This window comes from Diachasmimorpha longicaudata, chromosome 9 (genome assembly GCF_034640455.1).
Source record: "Diachasmimorpha longicaudata isolate KC_UGA_2023 chromosome 9, iyDiaLong2, whole genome shotgun sequence".
Lineage (NCBI taxonomy): Eukaryota > Metazoa > Arthropoda > Insecta > Hymenoptera > Braconidae > Diachasmimorpha > Diachasmimorpha longicaudata.
In genome coordinates this window covers 6297208-6314954 of record NC_087233.1, presented here as the reverse complement: position 1 = coordinate 6314954, position 17747 = coordinate 6297208, and the positions used below count along the sequence as shown (strand labels likewise).

The 17747-nt window shown below is 38.6% G+C and overlaps 4 protein-coding genes across 5 annotated transcripts; 2 read left to right on the top strand and 2 right to left on the bottom strand.

The window, feature by feature from the left end:
• The first annotated feature begins 135 nt into the window (after positions 1-135).
• On the top strand, positions 136-2829 carry LOC135166275 (uncharacterized). Its single transcript, XM_064128389.1, has 6 exons — positions 136-411; positions 484-612; positions 782-992; positions 1177-1655; positions 1834-2011; positions 2104-2829. The coding sequence occupies exons 1-6, from the start codon at positions 394-396 to the stop codon at positions 2700-2702; spliced, it is 1614 nt and encodes a 537-aa protein (XP_063984459.1). The 5' UTR covers positions 136-393; the 3' UTR covers positions 2703-2829.
• LOC135166273 (geranylgeranyl transferase type-2 subunit alpha) lies at positions 2800-5385 on the bottom strand. Of its 2 annotated transcripts, none has more exons than XM_064128387.1 (7): positions 5247-5385; positions 5070-5180; positions 4875-4993; positions 4340-4527; positions 4084-4281; positions 3399-3989; positions 2800-3322 (listed from the first exon to the last, which is right to left on the bottom strand). In XM_064128387.1, exons 1-7 carry the CDS (start codon positions 5247-5249, stop codon positions 2871-2873), a joined length of 1662 nt encoding a protein of 553 aa, XP_063984457.1. In that variant the 5' UTR covers positions 5250-5385; the 3' UTR covers positions 2800-2870. The 2 variants fall into 2 exon arrangements, with proteins under 2 accessions (XP_063984457.1, XP_063984456.1); XM_064128386.1 differs by having other exon boundaries at positions 4340-4557; positions 5247-5374.
• A 1331-nt stretch (positions 5386-6716) lies between these two features.
• LOC135166280 (uncharacterized) lies at positions 6717-16079 on the top strand. The gene is made up of 5 exons (XM_064128394.1): positions 6717-6868; positions 12793-12905; positions 13492-13686; positions 14561-14766; positions 15518-16079. Exons 2-5 carry the CDS (start codon positions 12812-12814, stop codon positions 15674-15676), a joined length of 654 nt encoding a protein of 217 aa, XP_063984464.1. The 5' UTR covers positions 6717-6868; positions 12793-12811; the 3' UTR covers positions 15677-16079.
• Positions 16080-16198: 119 nt separating this feature from the next.
• LOC135166279 (zip homologous protein 2-like) lies at positions 16199-17724 on the bottom strand. Its single transcript, XM_064128393.1, has 4 exons — positions 17450-17724; positions 17189-17370; positions 16755-16978; positions 16199-16619 (listed from the first exon to the last, which is right to left on the bottom strand). Exons 1-4 carry the CDS (start codon positions 17562-17564, stop codon positions 16385-16387), a joined length of 756 nt encoding a protein of 251 aa, XP_063984463.1. The 5' UTR covers positions 17565-17724; the 3' UTR covers positions 16199-16384.
• Positions 17725-17747: the final 23 nt, after the last annotated feature.

Genomic DNA, 17747 nt, shown 5'->3' with positions numbered 1-17747 from the left:
CCGATACTATCAATAATTCCGCTCAACGTTTCCTCAATCCACTTCTGCGATAATCGACACTCAATTAATCGATCGCGGAAAAATAACGGTTTAGTGAATTTGAGACTCGGACCTGGAACTAGGGTCAAGGGAAGAGCACCCCACCTCTCCCCGTGGACCAGATTCCTCAATTACCACCACCCGTTCTACCCCCACTGTTGCAATTAAGTCTCACGTTTCGAGTGAAAATGAGATACGCCATTATAGAAGACATCTTCCTTGTTTATCAGAGACTGTCTCTTCCCGAAGTTCAAAAAGTCCACAGCAGAAAAGATAGGAGAGACTATTGTGCACACCCCAGGTATTCTATGTCTGGAGCTGGACGCGTCAGGTATTGCCGTATCCGAAGGTATAATGAGGGCTGTGTCAAAGGTAAATTTAATCCAACTGAGAGAATACAATTTTATCTATTTGGTAATTTGTAATGAGGTTCTTGTGATTTAGAAATATCCGCATATAAAATTTGAAGATGGTATTTGGAAGGGGCCGATCAAGACGTATGCAGAGGACAATTTGCAAATCGGGAAGAGGTTGTTGAAAAGTCTGAAGGATGCACCAAACTTTGTGGGACAAGTATGTTGAGATTAATACTGAATTTGCAGTAATTAAAAGAAAAAACACAATCTCTAGCTCAGACCGTGAATTATTTATGTTCCAATTTATTGATTTGGACTTTGCTTTTGGTTAATTATTTAATATTCAACAGCCCTGGTTAATTATGTGCTTAATGAATGCGAGCTAGATTGATTCTTCAACCGGAGAAGAGGATACTTTCGCAGCTATGATGGACAGAAGCATCCGCTGTGCTCTATGGCTCCGGAAACGGGGCATTGGACCCGGTGATACGATTGCAGTTGCTGCTAACAATCATCAAAACACGGTGATTCCTCTCCTGGCCAGTTTATATATTGGTTGTGTGTTGAATCCATATCCATTCGACTGGATAAACAATGGTAATAGCAATATTCCTGATTTTTGTATGTAAATTTACTGCCTATTTGTCACTGTGTATTTGTGTTTCGATGGGTACCTATACGAATGAAAGGGGGGAATCCCCCTCGGTGACAGACGAAGATTAGGTTCTCCCGAAGGTCACCTATGAAATATCTATTGTTCATTAACTTCGAACATTCCCAGGTCTGATATCTCACTTCATGAATATGATAAACCCAACGATCATCTTCGCCGACGAAGATCTAGCGGAGATGATGCACCAGCACGAGGACATCATCAATAAAAAAGTTGAGGTGATAGTCTTCGGAGCTCTACCGGAACTAGCATCATTTGAAGAGATCCTCCCCGAGCAGACGCCACCGGAAGTTGAGAATTTCGAAGCCGTTGACATTCGTATCCCGGAGGAAACCGCCATGCTGATGTTCACATCAGGAACAACTGGATATCCCAAGGTGTTTCGGTACAGCTATAGACACCTGGAGAGGGACCTAAACTGGTTACCCAGGGACGAACTCCATGGAAGAGTGGGCACCTGGTGCATTGAAAGCGCTTGGACTGTTATCATCATAACAGTTCTGAGTTCAATAATCAATCGGTCCACCTACGTCATCCACAGATTCACGGATATACCGGACTTTTGCAGAGTCATCGAGAAGTACAAGGTATCGCTGGATTCTTTTGCCTAGATATTAATCTGAGTGTTGATTTCTCTGGTGTGATGAGATGGCGCGTCAGTTAGCTCGATGATGAAGTGGTTGTTAATAAATCGAGATTTACCGATATGCCCCACAATTTCCGATTAATTTCTTTTCTTTTAATACGCACAATTTGATGTTGAAGATCGATTGGGCGATGCTTGGAGTGGAGCACATAAATATACTATCTCGATTACCGAACCCGGAAGATTTTGACTTATCTTCGTTGAAGTTCATCAGGTATTGCGGCTCCTACATCAGACCGGAAATAGAAAAAAATTTGCACGCCATATTCCCTCGAGCATGGCTGTCGCAGTCGTACGGTAATATTAATTACTCCAATTATAATATATCCAATGAAGGGTGCGGAGCATCCTCAATGCATTGCAAAATCCCCCATGAACATGCTCTACAGGTTTAACGGAATTCGGCGCGGTTACGTATGCCCTGAGAGACCACAAGTGCCCCTCCTGTGGTATACCCGTAGAGAACATCGAAATTAAGCTGGTAAATTCGAAGAATGAGACTGTGATGTGTCCCAATCAATCAGGAGAATTGTGCGCTAGAACTCCGCGCCTGTCGATCGTTTATCACAAGAATCCCACAGCATCGGAGATAACCCTGGACGCAGACGGTTGGCATCACACCGGTGATCTGGCATTTTACGACGAGAATGGAGAATTCTTCATCGTCGATAGGATCAAGGAAATCATCAGATTTCGTGTTGGCGATGTTCCTGCTGGTGTCGTGGAGAACTGCATACTGAAGCATCCTGCTGTTCTGGAAGTTGCTGTTGTCTCTAAGCTACATGACGAAGACGTTGAACAGCCGATGGCTTTCGTTGTCAAGAAGCCCCGTGTTCAGATTACGGAGAAGGAAATCGAGGATTGGGTAGAGCAACATCTGCCGGATCACATGAGACTCCGAGGGGGTGTCAAGTTTATCGATACAATGGCGTATAATAATTCAGGGAAAATACGCAAAGGGGTGCTTCGACGTTTGGCGAATGATTGAGGGTCAAGGGTTTATAGGTAACGCGATTCCTCAGGTAGTTGTATGGGAACCAGTGGATTGATAGTAAAAAATGAGAAATTATATAAAAATCCCTCTAGTCAATAAAAGCTCATTTAATTGCAATGAATTTTAATCTGAAAAATTTTGATTAATCACTGTACATTCACATTATGAAAAACAGTCAGTAACAAATTCGATACCTGGATTATTCTTCGCAAGTTCAGCGGTAATGACAGAATCCTCCCAAAGTGGATTGTCCCGCAGGTCGATTTTAATCAGTTTATGTCTCTTAATTAAATCAGAAATTTCGTCTAAACTCGTCAGTTCATTGTTTCGCAAAGATAGAACTTCCAGACTGCTTAGCGTCGGAAAGCTCTTGAGACTAGTCAAACTGTTGCTGGATAACGACAATTTTTTGCACTCCTGCAGAGCTCCAAGACGATGCAGCGAATTACCCAGTTGATTGGCCCCCAGGTTCACCTCCTCAAAGAGACTAAAATACTGTTCGTTGTAGAGAATCGTCAGCTCTCGATTTGACAAGTCTATTGTGGAATTTATCCCCGTATCGCTTTCGTTTTTCCAGAGATTATGAAGTTCATAATCCATGATGCATTTACTTCCTGCGGAATGAATGTCGTACATTTATTCATATGTAATAAACAATTAAAAACAAATTCCCAGCTCCCAAATACTCACTCATATCAGAATAATAATTCGCCCTGAGACTGTCGATTTTAATTAAGGCACGTAGATCCTCCAAAATCTTCTCATGATACCCCACGGGATCGTAACTCTTCATCAGGAAAATCCCAGTGAGAACAGCCCATTTATTATTCGGCTCCATTTCATTCAGCTGTTTGTAGTTTTCCATCTGCTCCTTCAACTGGGCCTTGTTGTGCTTATTTATGGGTGAGTGGGACGATTTGTAGAACCAGATGTCATCAGACTTGACAAGATTGTACTCCTCATTCTCGTATTTTATTGAAATGGCTAAGCAAGAAAGGTCCAGTGGCTCAGGGAATGTTGTGGTCCAGATTTTCGAGAATTTCTCGTCGTTGTAGGAGGACCAGGTGGTCTCTACTTCATTGGCGTCTTTGGTCAAGAGGATATCCGCGGGTTTCAGGAATGTCTCCCCGTGGAAGATGATTATTCCTCTGCTTGCCGTTATTTTCACTCGCCATAAGGCATTTGGCTGAGGTTTTGAATAGTCCAGGAGCCAACGTTGGTAGAACCAAGCACTGGAGTCGTTGGGATCAGTGAATGTCGCATTCATCACTAAATCCAACTCTGAGAGAATAACATGCCATCGCTTATACAAACTCGTAATTTTTTCTATCGAAGAAATTTCGTAGGCATTCTCGGTACAAATATATTAATTTACCTTCTTTATGTTTGTCCGCTACAATCGGTAACTCTCCAGATGGATCAGGAAACATTTTCGAGAGGATTTTGCTTCGATAATGCCACGAGGAATAATTAGAAAAATTGTTATAAATTTTCGTTGTCGAGAATTCGAACTCTTCAGCATCGGAAATGCCAGCTTTCTTCACTAGGTGTTGTCTGTAATCCCAACAGTGAACTGCAAAAAAAAAGACATGAGAAATTATCAAACAAACGAATGAAACGCGACCACTTACAATTTCGCTCGTCCAGGTTGAGACATTTAGCGCAGAGAGACAATTCTGTTTTCCAGTCTGGCTCTGGCAGATGATCGATTACCCAGCATCGGTGATGCCACACACTGTAGGACTTCGGATTCTCGCGCAGGCAGTTTTCAGTTAGGGTCAACTCTGCTTTGAGACGCCCTACGTATTCTTCTTGGCTCCTGTAAATTATCGAAATTCCATTCGTGAAGCTAATGGAAGGCATTTTATTATCAATTCATATTCCGTTATTCAGAGTTGATTTATTTCGGTTCTCTCATGAGATTAAAAGTCGAAAGTGGGAGAGAATTCTTTGAAAACAAAATTAATACCAAAAGCATGTGATTTCTTTCAGAAATTTCGTTCAATTTCTATCATTAATTATTCTAAATTCAATAATTTATCAGGGAAATGATTAAAGTGAATAATCGCCCCGCAAGAACTTGCAATAGACTGCGTTGAAAATTAATAAAAAATAATGCTTCTATTGGAAAGAAAAAAACAACGAGAGATTCTGTGTTCAACTCACCATTGTCGATGTTCAAAAGCTTCTCTCCTGATATTCCAGACCGAATTGATATCCGGATTTTGCAGTACCATTTTCTCACTGACCAGGAGGAGCTCATCGTCGTACACTTTCTCTTTTCTCTACTCATTACAGACACAGAACGATTACAGTAAATTGTCAACTAATTTCTTCACTTCTTTATGAATATCAACAAACCTTCTGAATGACTAAATTGATGGCAGCTTTATATTGTCCAACTTTCTTGGCTCTTTCCACCTTTTTTATCGCCTCCTGTTCAGCTGTTGTGCGGACTTTGACACGGCCATGCTTTATAACAAAAACAATAACGTAAAATATCGTGTGAGAAATTGAACCGAATGATTTATTTCATACCATTTTCGCTCTGTTGATTGTCGAAGTAGTTTGGAGAACAAGTTGACACTTGATGCTGTCCCGTTGTTTGGGGAGGAAAAAGGTTATGTGTGGTTATGTGTCACTTCATCAGCTGATGCGCCTATAGCCTGTTGGTTATTCCTTATCGCTAGTATTTTTTATTATCGCTTATGTACTTTTTGATTACGTAAATTCGAAAGAAAATTTTCAGTGAGAAAATCAGAGCTTGCGATGAAAAATTCTACTTAATTTTTGATGATTCTGCGAAAATCCGACAGCTAAAAAAATTCCAACAAAATTCTACATAATTTATCGATCTTCCATTAATTTTTGGCCTGTTATGCTATAGAAAAAAATCTGCTGCCTTTTTTGGTGCGTTTTTTTAAACAAAAAATGGTCAATATAGGAATTCACGGGAATGCAAATTCGTAGAAATCAAATATTATCACGCGGTCGCCAAAAATTATCATAATTCCGCTATTTCTGTGATGATTCCTCGTTCTTGCTAAATTTATCGAGTTTCCTCTCACTATTCGATATGATATTACGTGAAAAACTCTTGATTTCTATTCTTTCATTTCAGTTTCGACTGATGAATGTGATTAAAATTATTGAAAGTATTTTTTCTTTCGATTTCTCAGACAAATAAAATAACGAAGACATTGAAATGAAGATTATTCATAAAAATTAAAAAATGCCAGAGTGAAAGACTCGTGTAAAAAAAATAAAGATTATACGCCCGTTGCACTTTCTTCACTTTCTTCACTTCTTGTAGGTTTAGATAAAACCGAGTATTAATATGTATTTGAAATTGTCAAATGACAGAATTCGTTGTATTCCTCCGAGAATCAAACTATCAAATTTATTTATGTCGAATTTATTATTTATTTCGAGGATTAGACCATAGCACCGGCAGGAAAGACAATTCATCCGAATTTCCCGAGATCTTATGAGTTTCTATAAAATGTCCTGACCTGTACACCAAATTTCATGAGTGATCATTACCTCCTCGAGGTCGGTGGAGAATCTTCCGCAATTATTCGCCCGAAAATCCTTGCCGCTAAAAAAAATACCCATAAAAATCGTTACTGTTTGAATGAAAGGATTGGAGTCGAGTTCAAGGGTACATCTTGTCCGATGCTCTGTTCCCCCAAAGAATGAGACCACATGACCGGCCATATCATTGCAAAACGTTAACTCGGCGAGCAGGAAAAAAACCGTAAAATAAAAAAGAAGTCATGAAATCCAGGAAGCTGAGTGATGTCAGTCCGAGGTGAGAGGCTCGTGGTCAATAATCATCCGGTGCGTCCGTGGCTGACCAAACCTACCAAATGAGCGATCAAGAAAAGAAATAATCGAAAAGAAAAAAAATCAGCAGGTGGGGCAGACTCGAGAGGCAGTAAATGCCCCCCAACAGTGCCCCATGAAGATGATGTTGCCCTGGTGGGAGCAATTTAGGTTACTCGTAGCACCAGGGAATGTGGGCCGACTATATACTGGCTCATCACCATCGCCCGACAGTTCATTCCTTCTTTGTAATTCAGAATCGTAAGGTCCCAACGTCATCGTCTCGCACTTGTTCGTTTGGAAGTCACCGGTGCATCTGATTTTTATCGTCTTCGGTGAGTCCACGATACCAATAAAATTTCGATCGTCAGTCTCGACCAAACTGTACAAAAAAAAAAAAATAATTTGACCATTTTTTTTTGATTTGATAAAAAACATCTTTGGAATCATTTGGGATTGATATAACGCTCACATAAATTAATACCGAACGGTCATCGACTTTGGATTCGTCTGGGTGAATAAAATGTCATTGACTGTGAATTGCATAAGACGTTACAGGTGCATTGTTCTCACGAGTAATTATTTTAATATCTGCAAATGACTCTCCACATGCGGGAGAGAAAATATTTCTGAGCTATCGTTAGTTTGCATTCGCTTTTTGGATATTTTTATCGCTCATTCACTTCCTCAATTTCGCAAGCCACAAAATAATAAATTCTGGTTTCACTTTTTTTGTTGTTATTACAATTACAAAAAAAAAGTCCAATTTTACTACAGCTTTCAATTAAATATTGTAATAAATTTGGCAATTCTGAACGCCTCAGTCCGTTTATCATTTTCGAATGCTGTTAAAATCCCGTTGAATCATCAAGTATAATGACTTTCTTCCGCAAAGTCAACAACACTATAAAAAATAGTCCAAATTATCTCAATGTGTCAAGATTAAAAAGCTTCGCTCGAGTCACTGACTTTTTTAGTACCCAGAAAAATCTATTTCATCATAGAAATGAATGAAGTTGAGACGAATAATAAAAAAGAATAAAGAAAGAGATGAATGAAAGCCTCCTATTATGAAATTTACTATTTTAATTTCATTTCTCTCTCATTCTCATTCGCATATTTTTTTCTGCACTGGATTTTTTCTACATTAGACTATATTAGACTAGCATTTTGTAGTTAATAAACTATGTTCTGTAATTGATCTTAAAAGACTAAAGCGGAAGCCTCTGAATGACTCGCAAAAGGGTAATAAATAAACTACTAAAAATTTAATTTCGTAAAAAAACCAAAGAAAGTAAAAAAATTATCGCGAAATAAGAGCATTAGATTGAAGATAAAAAACCGTGAATTCAGATCTTGTAATGTGCTTTGAGTTCTTCACAAAACAGTGGCAAAGCCGGCCACGTAACGGTTACCCCGTGGCACATTGCGGGCCGCGTTAAAACACCACAGGCAGCAACGAGACTCGTTTCGTCGCGCGTTCATTTTCTCAAATGGTATTGTCAATAGGGCGTACGCACCCGGCTTCTATAAGAAATCTGGCACAATTCACGCATTTGTGTCCGCTTTAGTTGTGACTGCTGCTAGTGCGAGTGACGAATATTTCTGTCATCCGCACGAACTTGAGATTTTTTTTTCTTGACCCCCGCTGTTCTGGCGCATTTGAAGATCGAGAATTTTTTTGTTGGTTTTTATTCTTTCTCTCACTCTTGATTGGGTGTAACGGGATGTGAATTTCGGGAATACCCGGCCTCTGGCATCTGCACGCAAGAAATTATTGTAATTTTTTTTTTCATGAAGGGATCGTTGTAAAGTGGGAGTGAACGATACACAAGTGGTCATTGGGATTGTTTTATTTTTATGTTAAAACTTTGGAGAAAATAGTTTGGTCGGATTTTTAGCCAATGTAGAAGCTTCGATAGACGCTTGAATTGTCGAAATCATTGAGAACATCGAGTGTTATATTGAATACAAATTATTTTCGATTTTTCTCTCACTTCATCGACTGAAATTTCCTGTAAACGACTTGTTAAATATTTCAAGAATTCTCAACGGGAATTTGATGTAAAAATTTTCTACTAGTGTAGATGATTATCAATTCTTTCGGTGTCATTTGTGATGAGAATCAATGCGGCAGTATTTACCGTTGGATCGAGGAATGGGAAATCTAGGGAAGAAGGAGGAAATTCGGTGATTCACTGATACATCTGATTTTTTTTACATTCAGAAAGCAACTCTATTCACTGCTCGTCACCGTTGAAAAATTTTCCACTGAATGTTTCGATGGAGATATTCGAAATTCAAGACAAGTCATGCTCGGGGTTTCACCCAAATTCACTGATTAATAGAACAAATAATTATTCACTGAGCACTGAATATTCATGTTTGATTTTTCGGAAAGGGGTTTCTCTGTTCCCCAATGAGAGGCACATTCTTATTGGGAAATATAGATATAAAATTTTCGATTTGTTAATAATATGAAGCCCCGGTAATCATCTCATCAGTGTAAATGCATTGATGAACGATAATGAGGAGAAAATTTACTCTTATATTGTGAGAGCCAGCCCTCTATTTTGAACTTCTAATGAAATCCGGTAATGAAGCGATAAAAACTAACAATTCGATCTTTCACGTGTCACTGATGAATGAGTAACGGCGGACCTGAGTACCAAATGTCAAAGAATGACATGTTATTCATAATTTCGTTGGAGACCAAAAAAGTCTCGTGATATACGATAATTGCCCGGAATTTCATTGCCTTCCTTTTGTTTTTTTTCAACTTATTGATGGATTGTTATCCTTCACTACTGGGTAATGAATAACTTTCAACTCTTCTCAAATTCTTCACCATCGAGTTGATCTTTTTTAGGCATCAATTTTAAAAAGAAAATTTGGCCCCAAATTCGAGACATTTAAAGTAAATAAAAAATCGAATTACATAAAATTGGTCCGGTTCAAAAAGCGTTTTTACTCGATGCTAGATTTTTTCTCTCAGATGTAGAATTTCCACAATTTTTTTTATCAAATCGTGACGGTCAGTGACGAAATTTCCTGAATTTCCGGTGAAATTGTTGATTGATATAAAAAATCTAACAAAATTACCGGATATTGCAATTGAAAATTTTTGAAAGGGTCCATGAATTTGAATATCTCCATTGTATATTATGTATCAGATCACAAGCCGATAAATTTCCATTAAACTATTGTTTCCATCAGAATAAACAACTTTCTAAACGTAAAATTCTGGTCATGATGAACTTGAAGATATTGTCTACATATATTCGTTCAAGTTTGTAATGCTAACACACATTTCCTGTCTATTATTACAGAATTGTATATTACAGAATTATTTCCCTCACCAATTTTGCTCATCATAGTTCAGCAGTCTACGTGTTAGATTCCTCAAACGGTTGGTCGTCGCGGTCGTGCATTCCTTACTGCCTTGGTTGGAGTGGCCCCGCTCGCCGGTGATCGGGTCACTGGGGCCCTCATGCGTCTGGGCCCCTCATCTCCAACGCGACACACATGCCAAGTGAACAAAAAAATTAAAGCAACATTATCGAAATCAATACTTCGAAACTTCCTAATACTTTCCTGTTTCAATAATCGGGACATACAGTAAAATTGAACAACAACTTCTACGACTTTTCCTTCCAAATTTAAAGTAATTTTTCACCCGCCTGTCCCGTCAATTCGATTCAGTAATTTTCATTTAATCCAGCACCACCTCGACCCGGCAATTTGTTCATTTTTCATTGCGACGATATAATAATTCGGTGTTATGCAACATCGAGTGCAAACTTTCTCCCATGAAACCCCGATGGCTACAATACCGTGCATCGAGTGGTACATACGCACCCATTGAGCTCTCCATTTAAAAATAAACAACAACAACGATTCCTCGTGATCAGTTCGGTTGCGTCAATCACTCGGTAAACCTCTCCCTTTCTCCTCGCGGATCAGAGTGATTTATCGTGACAATTTAGAAGTTCATTATTGGATGCATCGAGGATTATCTCGACATCACGGCAACGTTTTATTGCATTCGATGATGGTAGCTGGGTAATTTAGAATTAAATTGAGGGAAAGATTGTCAACAAATTACCGTTCACAGATTATATCTGGAGTTTATGAAATATCTCGGCTTCAACTCCGCTATCTCAGCTAATTTTTTTTATTAATTAGAGTTGAGACGAGAACGCTTCGTTATTTTCACGAGGAGAGAGTGAACGAAAGTTAATCCTCTTTTCTGCATTTTTAGCGTTAATGTTCTGCTGATAGTCCTAATGAATATTCATAAGAAAGGATTGCCTGGCAATTTGAAATAGAAGAATCACTTTGTCCTCTGATATGTAACAAAATCCTGGGTTCGTATTGCATCAGCTGATGAATAATTGCGTTAATTTCTTCATTTTCTCGTCGGGAGGCGAGCACTTCCATCCTCATATTCGATTTTGTAATCTCTGATATGTATGTCACTCAAATATTCGTGTTAACGGTCTACAGATTAATTCTACTAGCGCAGAGGTACCCGCGAGGGTTATTTCGAGATGATTCAAGCGCTATCCTGTATTTGGTAGAAAATAGTTTTTTTTTTCATGCTTGAGAATTGCGAAAGAGTCACGAGGTACCTTTCGAACGGGGTGGCAGTAGAGATTGCACTTGTGATACGTGAGTGGAGCGTGTGTTGTTTTTTTCATGAAGAAACGAAAATGTTAATGTCTAGGCTTTTTGTTTTCTTTGTTCAAATGAAGTTGTCCTTGAGATGAATGGCGACATTTGGTTGACAAAGACAACGGATGCTGATGTAATTGCGGAGATCCTGTTTTAAACAGAGTAAATGTTCATGATTAAAAAATATATATTACAGAAGATAATAGTCACTCACCTCGTTTCCAAAATATTTTTCTCTTAAATATGTCCACAGATTTCTCCCGTGAAATATAAATTAGTCAATCAATAATGACCCATAATACCCAGTCATATCCGCCGTCTGAAATAACTAGAAAGGAAAATAGAAAAAACACCAGTTGATCCACAAGTACCAGACGTTGACGATTTAATTAAAGGTATTTTGATGGATTTAGTGGGCATTGGAGTTATAACGCTAGTAATTTGTCTCAGTCTGATAATCAATTTTATATAACGTATTACTAGTTGAGTGCTCCACTTGAATTCCCCAGAAATAATTTCTATCGGGAATTCTCCGCGGGCGGAATTTTTCTGGAAAAAAAAAATGTCTGAGTGATAAGGAGGGCAGGTCGATTGAGGCACGTGAACTGGGCCATATGGTCGAGCCGTCGGGTTCAGAAACGGCATTGTCTTAGTCTGAATCCAGGAAAACTAAGCTGGCTTCCATTACCCGTTAGAAACCCCTGATTTCTGATGATAGCCAACAACAATGGGTGCAGGTACAAATGACTACTGGCGCAATGTAACACGTGACTACTCAATGAGTCTGACTTGCACAATTACGATTTATCTGTAAAAATTAAGGGAACGACATATTCGCTGGGGCAAAAAAATCAGCTAAAATTGCATTCCAGTGAGACAGATTCCCATTTATAGAAAAGTATTAAAAGTTTTTTAAAATGAATTGTGACGAACATTTCGGTGGAAATTGACTATAATTTTCACTGAGAGTGTCTAGGCATTTTACAATCACCGGTTTTCCACTCGTTTCCATACATTATCCTCTTTAAATAAAGTTCAGCATTTTTTAATGAAAAAAAAAATTGCAATTGACATTAAAAAATCCCCTAAATGTCATCCCTCTCGCGCATACAAATTTTATTGCATATCGCGTTCCCCATTCCTGTCGCTTTCACTAGAAATTGTCGCTGGCCCCCAATCAAATTCCAATCACTGAGCATTCGCAAGATTATAATTTCATACACCGGGATGAGTCGCAGAACTGAATGTTCCGGAGAAAGTAAAAGTTGTCATCGTACCTAATGAATCGTGAAGTTCACTGCCCCTTGAAAAAAACTCATTGGAAACCATTTTCCCAGGCGCGAGTCAATTTTTTTGATAGCAATCGATTATCGGTGTCGATCTGGTCGCGCTTGGATCGACAAGGTCGTCAAATTGACCGAGACTTTCCAATTCATCAAACTGAGAGAGACAGAGAGATACATTCGCATTTTTTTTGCCAAGTGGGGTGGCCGAAACGATGGTTGAATGTGAAATGAATGCTCTACTTTTGATAATATTTTTTTTTCGCTCTCCATTTTCTTGAAATTGATTTTATGGATTTCAGGTCATTCAAGAGGTGTAACATGAAGTCGATTTTATGCCTTTTAATCTTTGGAATTGTTGCTGTGACAGCACAGAGGAGATTGGCGCTGCCTGATCCGAGGAGCTGCGCAAATCGTGAGTTTAATTGAGCTAAAAGCATAATTTCGCTAAGTAATTAAGGTATTTTTCAATGGAAAGTCCACACACGATTTTTTCAACATTATAATAATTCTTTTTCTATTAAAAACAATTAATTTTCCATTTTGTACACAAGTTTTAATGAGCGACAATTTTACACTTCTTTCTCATTCAAAAAAAAAAAAATTAAATTACTTTAACTTAATTGTGCGCGACTACTCAACCAAACTAACGATTTCAATCAATCATTTTCTCAATGTAACGACGTATTCATTCAAGAAGGAAAGCCATGTGAAATAAATTTCACATTTCCTTCACAAAGCTTCGTTCAATTACCCCTCAATAGTATTTATCAAAGGCATCAAAGGTCGCGCATCCCGAGAGATTACACTCACGATATTAAATACATTTCCCACAACTCGTAAATTCGCTATCACTCCTCCATCAATTAAACCACGTGAAAGTTGCCCGATTCCCCCGCGTACACTTGACACGTTAAATTTCATTAATCACATCGACAAAAAGAATCTCGTTAAGAAATTACGAGGATTTATGGCTCGCTGACTCTCCTGTTAAACTCTAGGTGTTCGTCATGCCTCGTACAGAGATGCTAGAGGTGTTGCACACTCGTACTTCTTCAGTTGGGAGCATCAACCCACCAGAAATCTAGAGGTGGACTGGTTGGACGCACGTAATATCTGTCGTCGTCATTGTATGGATGCTGTGTCAATGGAAACACCGCAGGAGAACGAATTCATAAAGCAGAGAATCGCTAGAGGTAATGAATAATAAATAATTAACGTTTGTTTAAATCTTTCGGGAACTTTCACTCTTCACATCTGCAATTCAATATCGAGCTGCTCTGCAACGTTCCGTGCACGAAAAAAAAATTGAGGGAGACGGAGAAACTTTTTACTGTAAAATAGAAGAGTACGAAACGATAAAAGACGATTTTGTTGAAAAAGAAACCTTCGAACATGAAATGAAATGAGCGAAATGACTCCTGATTTCTTTCTCTGGAACAGTGGTTCGTGTAATTGTCTCAGTCCTCCCACTGAAAGATGACAATTAATAAAATAATGAATGAAAAAGAAATGACAGGGGAATTTCTCTGGAGTTATGATTTTCCCTCGACACGATTTTTTTATGACACTATGACAGAAAAAGGAAAGGGTAGAGCAATGTCCCCTTTCGCATGGTCGCGTCCTCGGAAATAACGATTCACTTGTTCAACGAACGAAGAAAACGTCCCGCGATAATTACACATGATTTTCTTCTCAATTTGTCGATTTTGAGATTAGCTCTTGTAATGTGATATGACTACATTGTCGGTGGCTGTAATTATTTCGTGTAAGAGATGGTGGTGATTGCTTGAATGACGGTTATGAAATTCTGGGAAGCAGGAAAGAATTTCATTGAAAAATCTAGCGAATTTGCTTGTAAAGAATGGAATAAAATCTATCTATTTTTTATGTTACGCTGAGAAAAAAATAGAAGAAGAATAGAATAGAGTTTAGCTCAGCCACCAGTGTTATTGACTAATTTTTTATGAATATCTCGAAATCTAGAGAGGGTAGCAAAGTTTTTACTAAGATAATTCTCCTCGTAGTATGAGAACTTGGAATTAATGGCCGATAATTTGGTTACTCTAGGCAATGTGAGGTACATCTGGAGTTCTGGACGCAAGTGTAACTTCAACGGGTGCGACAGGCCTGATCTCCTGCCCCAAAACATCAACGGATGGTTCTGGTCGGGATCTGGGGCGAAAATCGGCCCAACTACCCAAAGAAACTCAGGGGACTGGAGCAACACCGGAGGATACGGACAGGCACAGCCTGATAATCGCGAAGCCGCCCAGGTATGCTCAACTCTATTTTATTTATTTATTTTCAACGAAAAATGTGGCAAGTTCTCGCGAGATTGTCGTCCCCATGAATTTCTCCGAAGTACAATATGAAGTTCAGAACTGCCCACTTGAATATCTTTGAATAATTCAATTATCCGGGTCACCTCTTCAGCAATAATCGCCCTAACGGAACGTAATTCGATTCTAACATTTGACGATTCTTATTATCCTGCGTAGTAGAAGTTAAAGATCTACTACCTGACCGTTGCAAAATCCGGAAAATTATGTAAGAGAAGTCGTAATAATTCATGACTCGGGCAACAGCTTCTGCCGGCTTATTTAAACGATTTAGTAATCGGCTTAAATGGCTGGTAATGATGCCAATTACCCTGAGTATAAATCAAAGTATGAGTTGTGTAGCAAACTATTGATTACTCGGTCATTCACTTATGGATAGTCCAAGCGTTTTAAAACTTCTGTCTGTAGCCAGTTCAATTTTATAAGATTTTTCATCGCATAGAAATACTTGGAACTTAATGTACACCCAAGAATTTCGACAGTATATCATGATCTACTACTTTCCATTCTTCAAACCTAGTAGAAAGATCGAAAAACATTCAATAAAATATTGTATCGAATTCCTTAGGGCTTTCTGTGACATATTTTCACACGTGTGATCAATAGAAATATTAGATGATCTTTTAAAAACCTCAAATATTCTCTGAAGCATTGCCAATTCCGCTAATTTCCATTCTCAACTCAGGGTAACGACGAATCGTGTCTGGCGATCCTCAACAACTTCTACAACGACGGGATAAAATGGCACGATGTCGCCTGCCACCACTTGAAGCCCTTCGTCTGCGAGGACAGCGAAGAACTCCTCAACTTCGTTGCATCGCGAAACCCCGGGATTCGTCTATAAGTGATTTAAGAACTCAAAATGGGTGAAACTATCACACATATAAACAGAGAATATGAAAATCAATCGTGACAGGTCATCAGTTATCCCATGCATTACTGTAAACTATTTATGATATACTAATTTGTAAGTTTCTGTCTTCATTTCGGGTATTTTTTTTATTCTCAACGCATGGTTATTTTGGTCTTGGTGATGAGTTTTTTCCTCACGAGGTCGGAAATATGATACTCGGGTTACTGTTTGATTCACTACTCATGTACAATTCTGTCAACAAGTTTTATTGTTCGGTCTTCCGTCTGTATTTTTTCTTCTTTTGTAACAATTAGTCATACGATAGTTGGATAATTGTACATGTAGGATTCTGTATTTTTTTATTATGAAACGAAATACAAATGTTTGTATGGAATTGTTGGTATTACTTGTCTCAGATTTTTTTATACTGCAATAAAAAATAATTCAATGATTTTGTATCTCTTTATATACTTCGGTCTTCAAATATCTCGCTTTGATATTTATGTAATTGGAAAAAAAATCTACAAACACTGATCACGTGAAAAATAATTCTGGAATTATTATTCACTAGATATTATTTATAACTCGACCAACATACTTGTTGATCAATATCAAATGATAAGAAGAAATGGAAATGTCTGAGAAAAGGTGAGTGAAAGGGATAATTGAATATTTGCCTGAATTCTCTCAGTCTTCACTTCAACGTCTGAAGTAAGCACTTGTATCACTGCCATAACCCCGTCCACTTTGATCATAATCAAGTGACATTGGTGTCGAGAGTCTGGAACTTGCAGTGGAAGCAATGGATCTGGGGACTCTCGGAACTATTGGTACACGGAATATACCTTCAGGTCCACTTGGAGGATGCAATCCTCGAATAGTAGAGCCTGAAACATCTGAATCTTCAGAATCGTTGCCAGATCCTGGACGAAACCTGAAGTGTCACGAGTAAAATTAAAATGTGAAGAAATTCCCTAGAGACATTAAAGACAGCTGAAAGCCTGGTCGGAGCTTCCAGCAAGAACCTTAATGTGGTTTTTCGTCGAGGTATAATAGAATAAAGACTTACATGTGGTGTGGCTCTGGCTGATTCTTCCCAAATATGGCATTCTGCCTAGAAAATGTTACTCGAGCATTTCTCGCTGAGTCCTTGTAAAATTCGTGATCTCGAGCGTTGTTTTGAGCGATTAAGTCAGCACAGTCTCTTTTCACTGCGTTGTACTCCTGATTCACCTTCTCAATTTGTTTGGTAACTTGCCAGTACGCAGTCTTGAGTGCCAAGTACTTTTTAGCCTGTGGAATTATTAATTTTTTCATTGTCTGCTCTCCCAGTCATATGACTTTGCTATTACGATAGAAATAATCAACAAAAATTGTCTGCTATCCCAGTACTTGGCCCTAATAATGGCGTTCAACGTTCGTAAGAGAAAAAACAAGATGGCGGAATTACGACCGAATAATCCACGTATTTCCGGAAAAGCTGCAGATAAAAATACTAATTACCAACTCCTGTTCACGATGCGTGAGAATACTCAATTGATACTTCTGGAATTTCGCAGCCAATACCAATTTCTCTGCCACACTATGAATATCCTCAAACATGGGGACGATCATAGGCTGAAGTGGTGTTGTGAGACATATAGATTCGACGCCATTTGCATTGCAAATGGGACAGTGATCTCCAACTACAAAAACAAAGACTTCAGTTATCCCTTTACTCCAATTCTCTTTATCATCCACATAATGGGTAAATTATTTTCTCACCTTTGGCGATGCATTTTCTGCAGAACAAGTGACCACATTGGGTCATTGAGAATGGAGATTTCGCCTCTTTCAAGTGAACAAAACATTTGTTGCACAGAAGCCAGTTGAGTTCCATATTTAACAGAATAAAATAATTGGAGATTACAGGAAAAAAATGATTGAACGTTCGTCAAAGGCGACGGCTTGACCGGAACTGGATGCCGGGATTTCGCGAATATCTTCTCTGGCGGTCCATTCATGTTCTGATTGGTTGGAATATCGCGCGTTAAAATACAAAGGGGGGATGACTAGAAGAGGA

Bases quoted from the DNA above. Each gene is read 5' to 3' on its own strand.
- LOC135166275 (XM_064128389.1), top strand. The intron at 613-781 runs GTATGTTGAGAT...AATGCGAGCTAG, and splicing joins CACCAAACTTTGTGGGACAA to ATTGATTCTTCAACCGGAGA. The intron at 993-1,176 runs GTAATAGCAATA...GAACATTCCCAG, and splicing joins ATTCGACTGGATAAACAATG to GTCTGATATCTCACTTCATG.
- LOC135166273 (XM_064128386.1), bottom strand. The intron at 4,994-5,069 runs GTTTGTTGATAT...TGTAATGAGTAG, and splicing joins TCAATTTAGTCATTCAGAAG to AGAAAAGAGAAAGTGTACGA. The intron at 3,323-3,398 runs GTGAGTATTTGG...TTCATTCCGCAG, and splicing joins GAATTATTATTCTGATATGA to GAAGTAAATGCATCATGGAT.
- LOC135166280 (XM_064128394.1), top strand. From the start codon at position 12,812: ATGAAGTCGATTTTATGCCTTTTAATCTTTGGAATTGTTGCTGTGACA. The intron at 12,906-13,491 runs GTGAGTTTAATT...GTTAAACTCTAG, and splicing joins TCCGAGGAGCTGCGCAAATC to GTGTTCGTCATGCCTCGTAC. The intron at 13,687-14,560 runs GTAATGAATAAT...TGGTTACTCTAG, and splicing joins AAAGCAGAGAATCGCTAGAG to GCAATGTGAGGTACATCTGG.
- LOC135166279 (XM_064128393.1), bottom strand. From the start codon at position 17,564: ATGGAACTCAACTGGCTTCTGTGCAACAAATGTTTTGTTCACTTGAAA. The intron at 17,371-17,449 runs GTGAGAAAATAA...TTGTTTTTGTAG, and splicing joins CAGAAAATGCATCGCCAAAG to TTGGAGATCACTGTCCCATT. The intron at 16,620-16,754 runs GTAAGTCTTTAT...GTGACACTTCAG, and splicing joins CAGCCAGAGCCACACCACAT to GTTTCGTCCAGGATCTGGCA.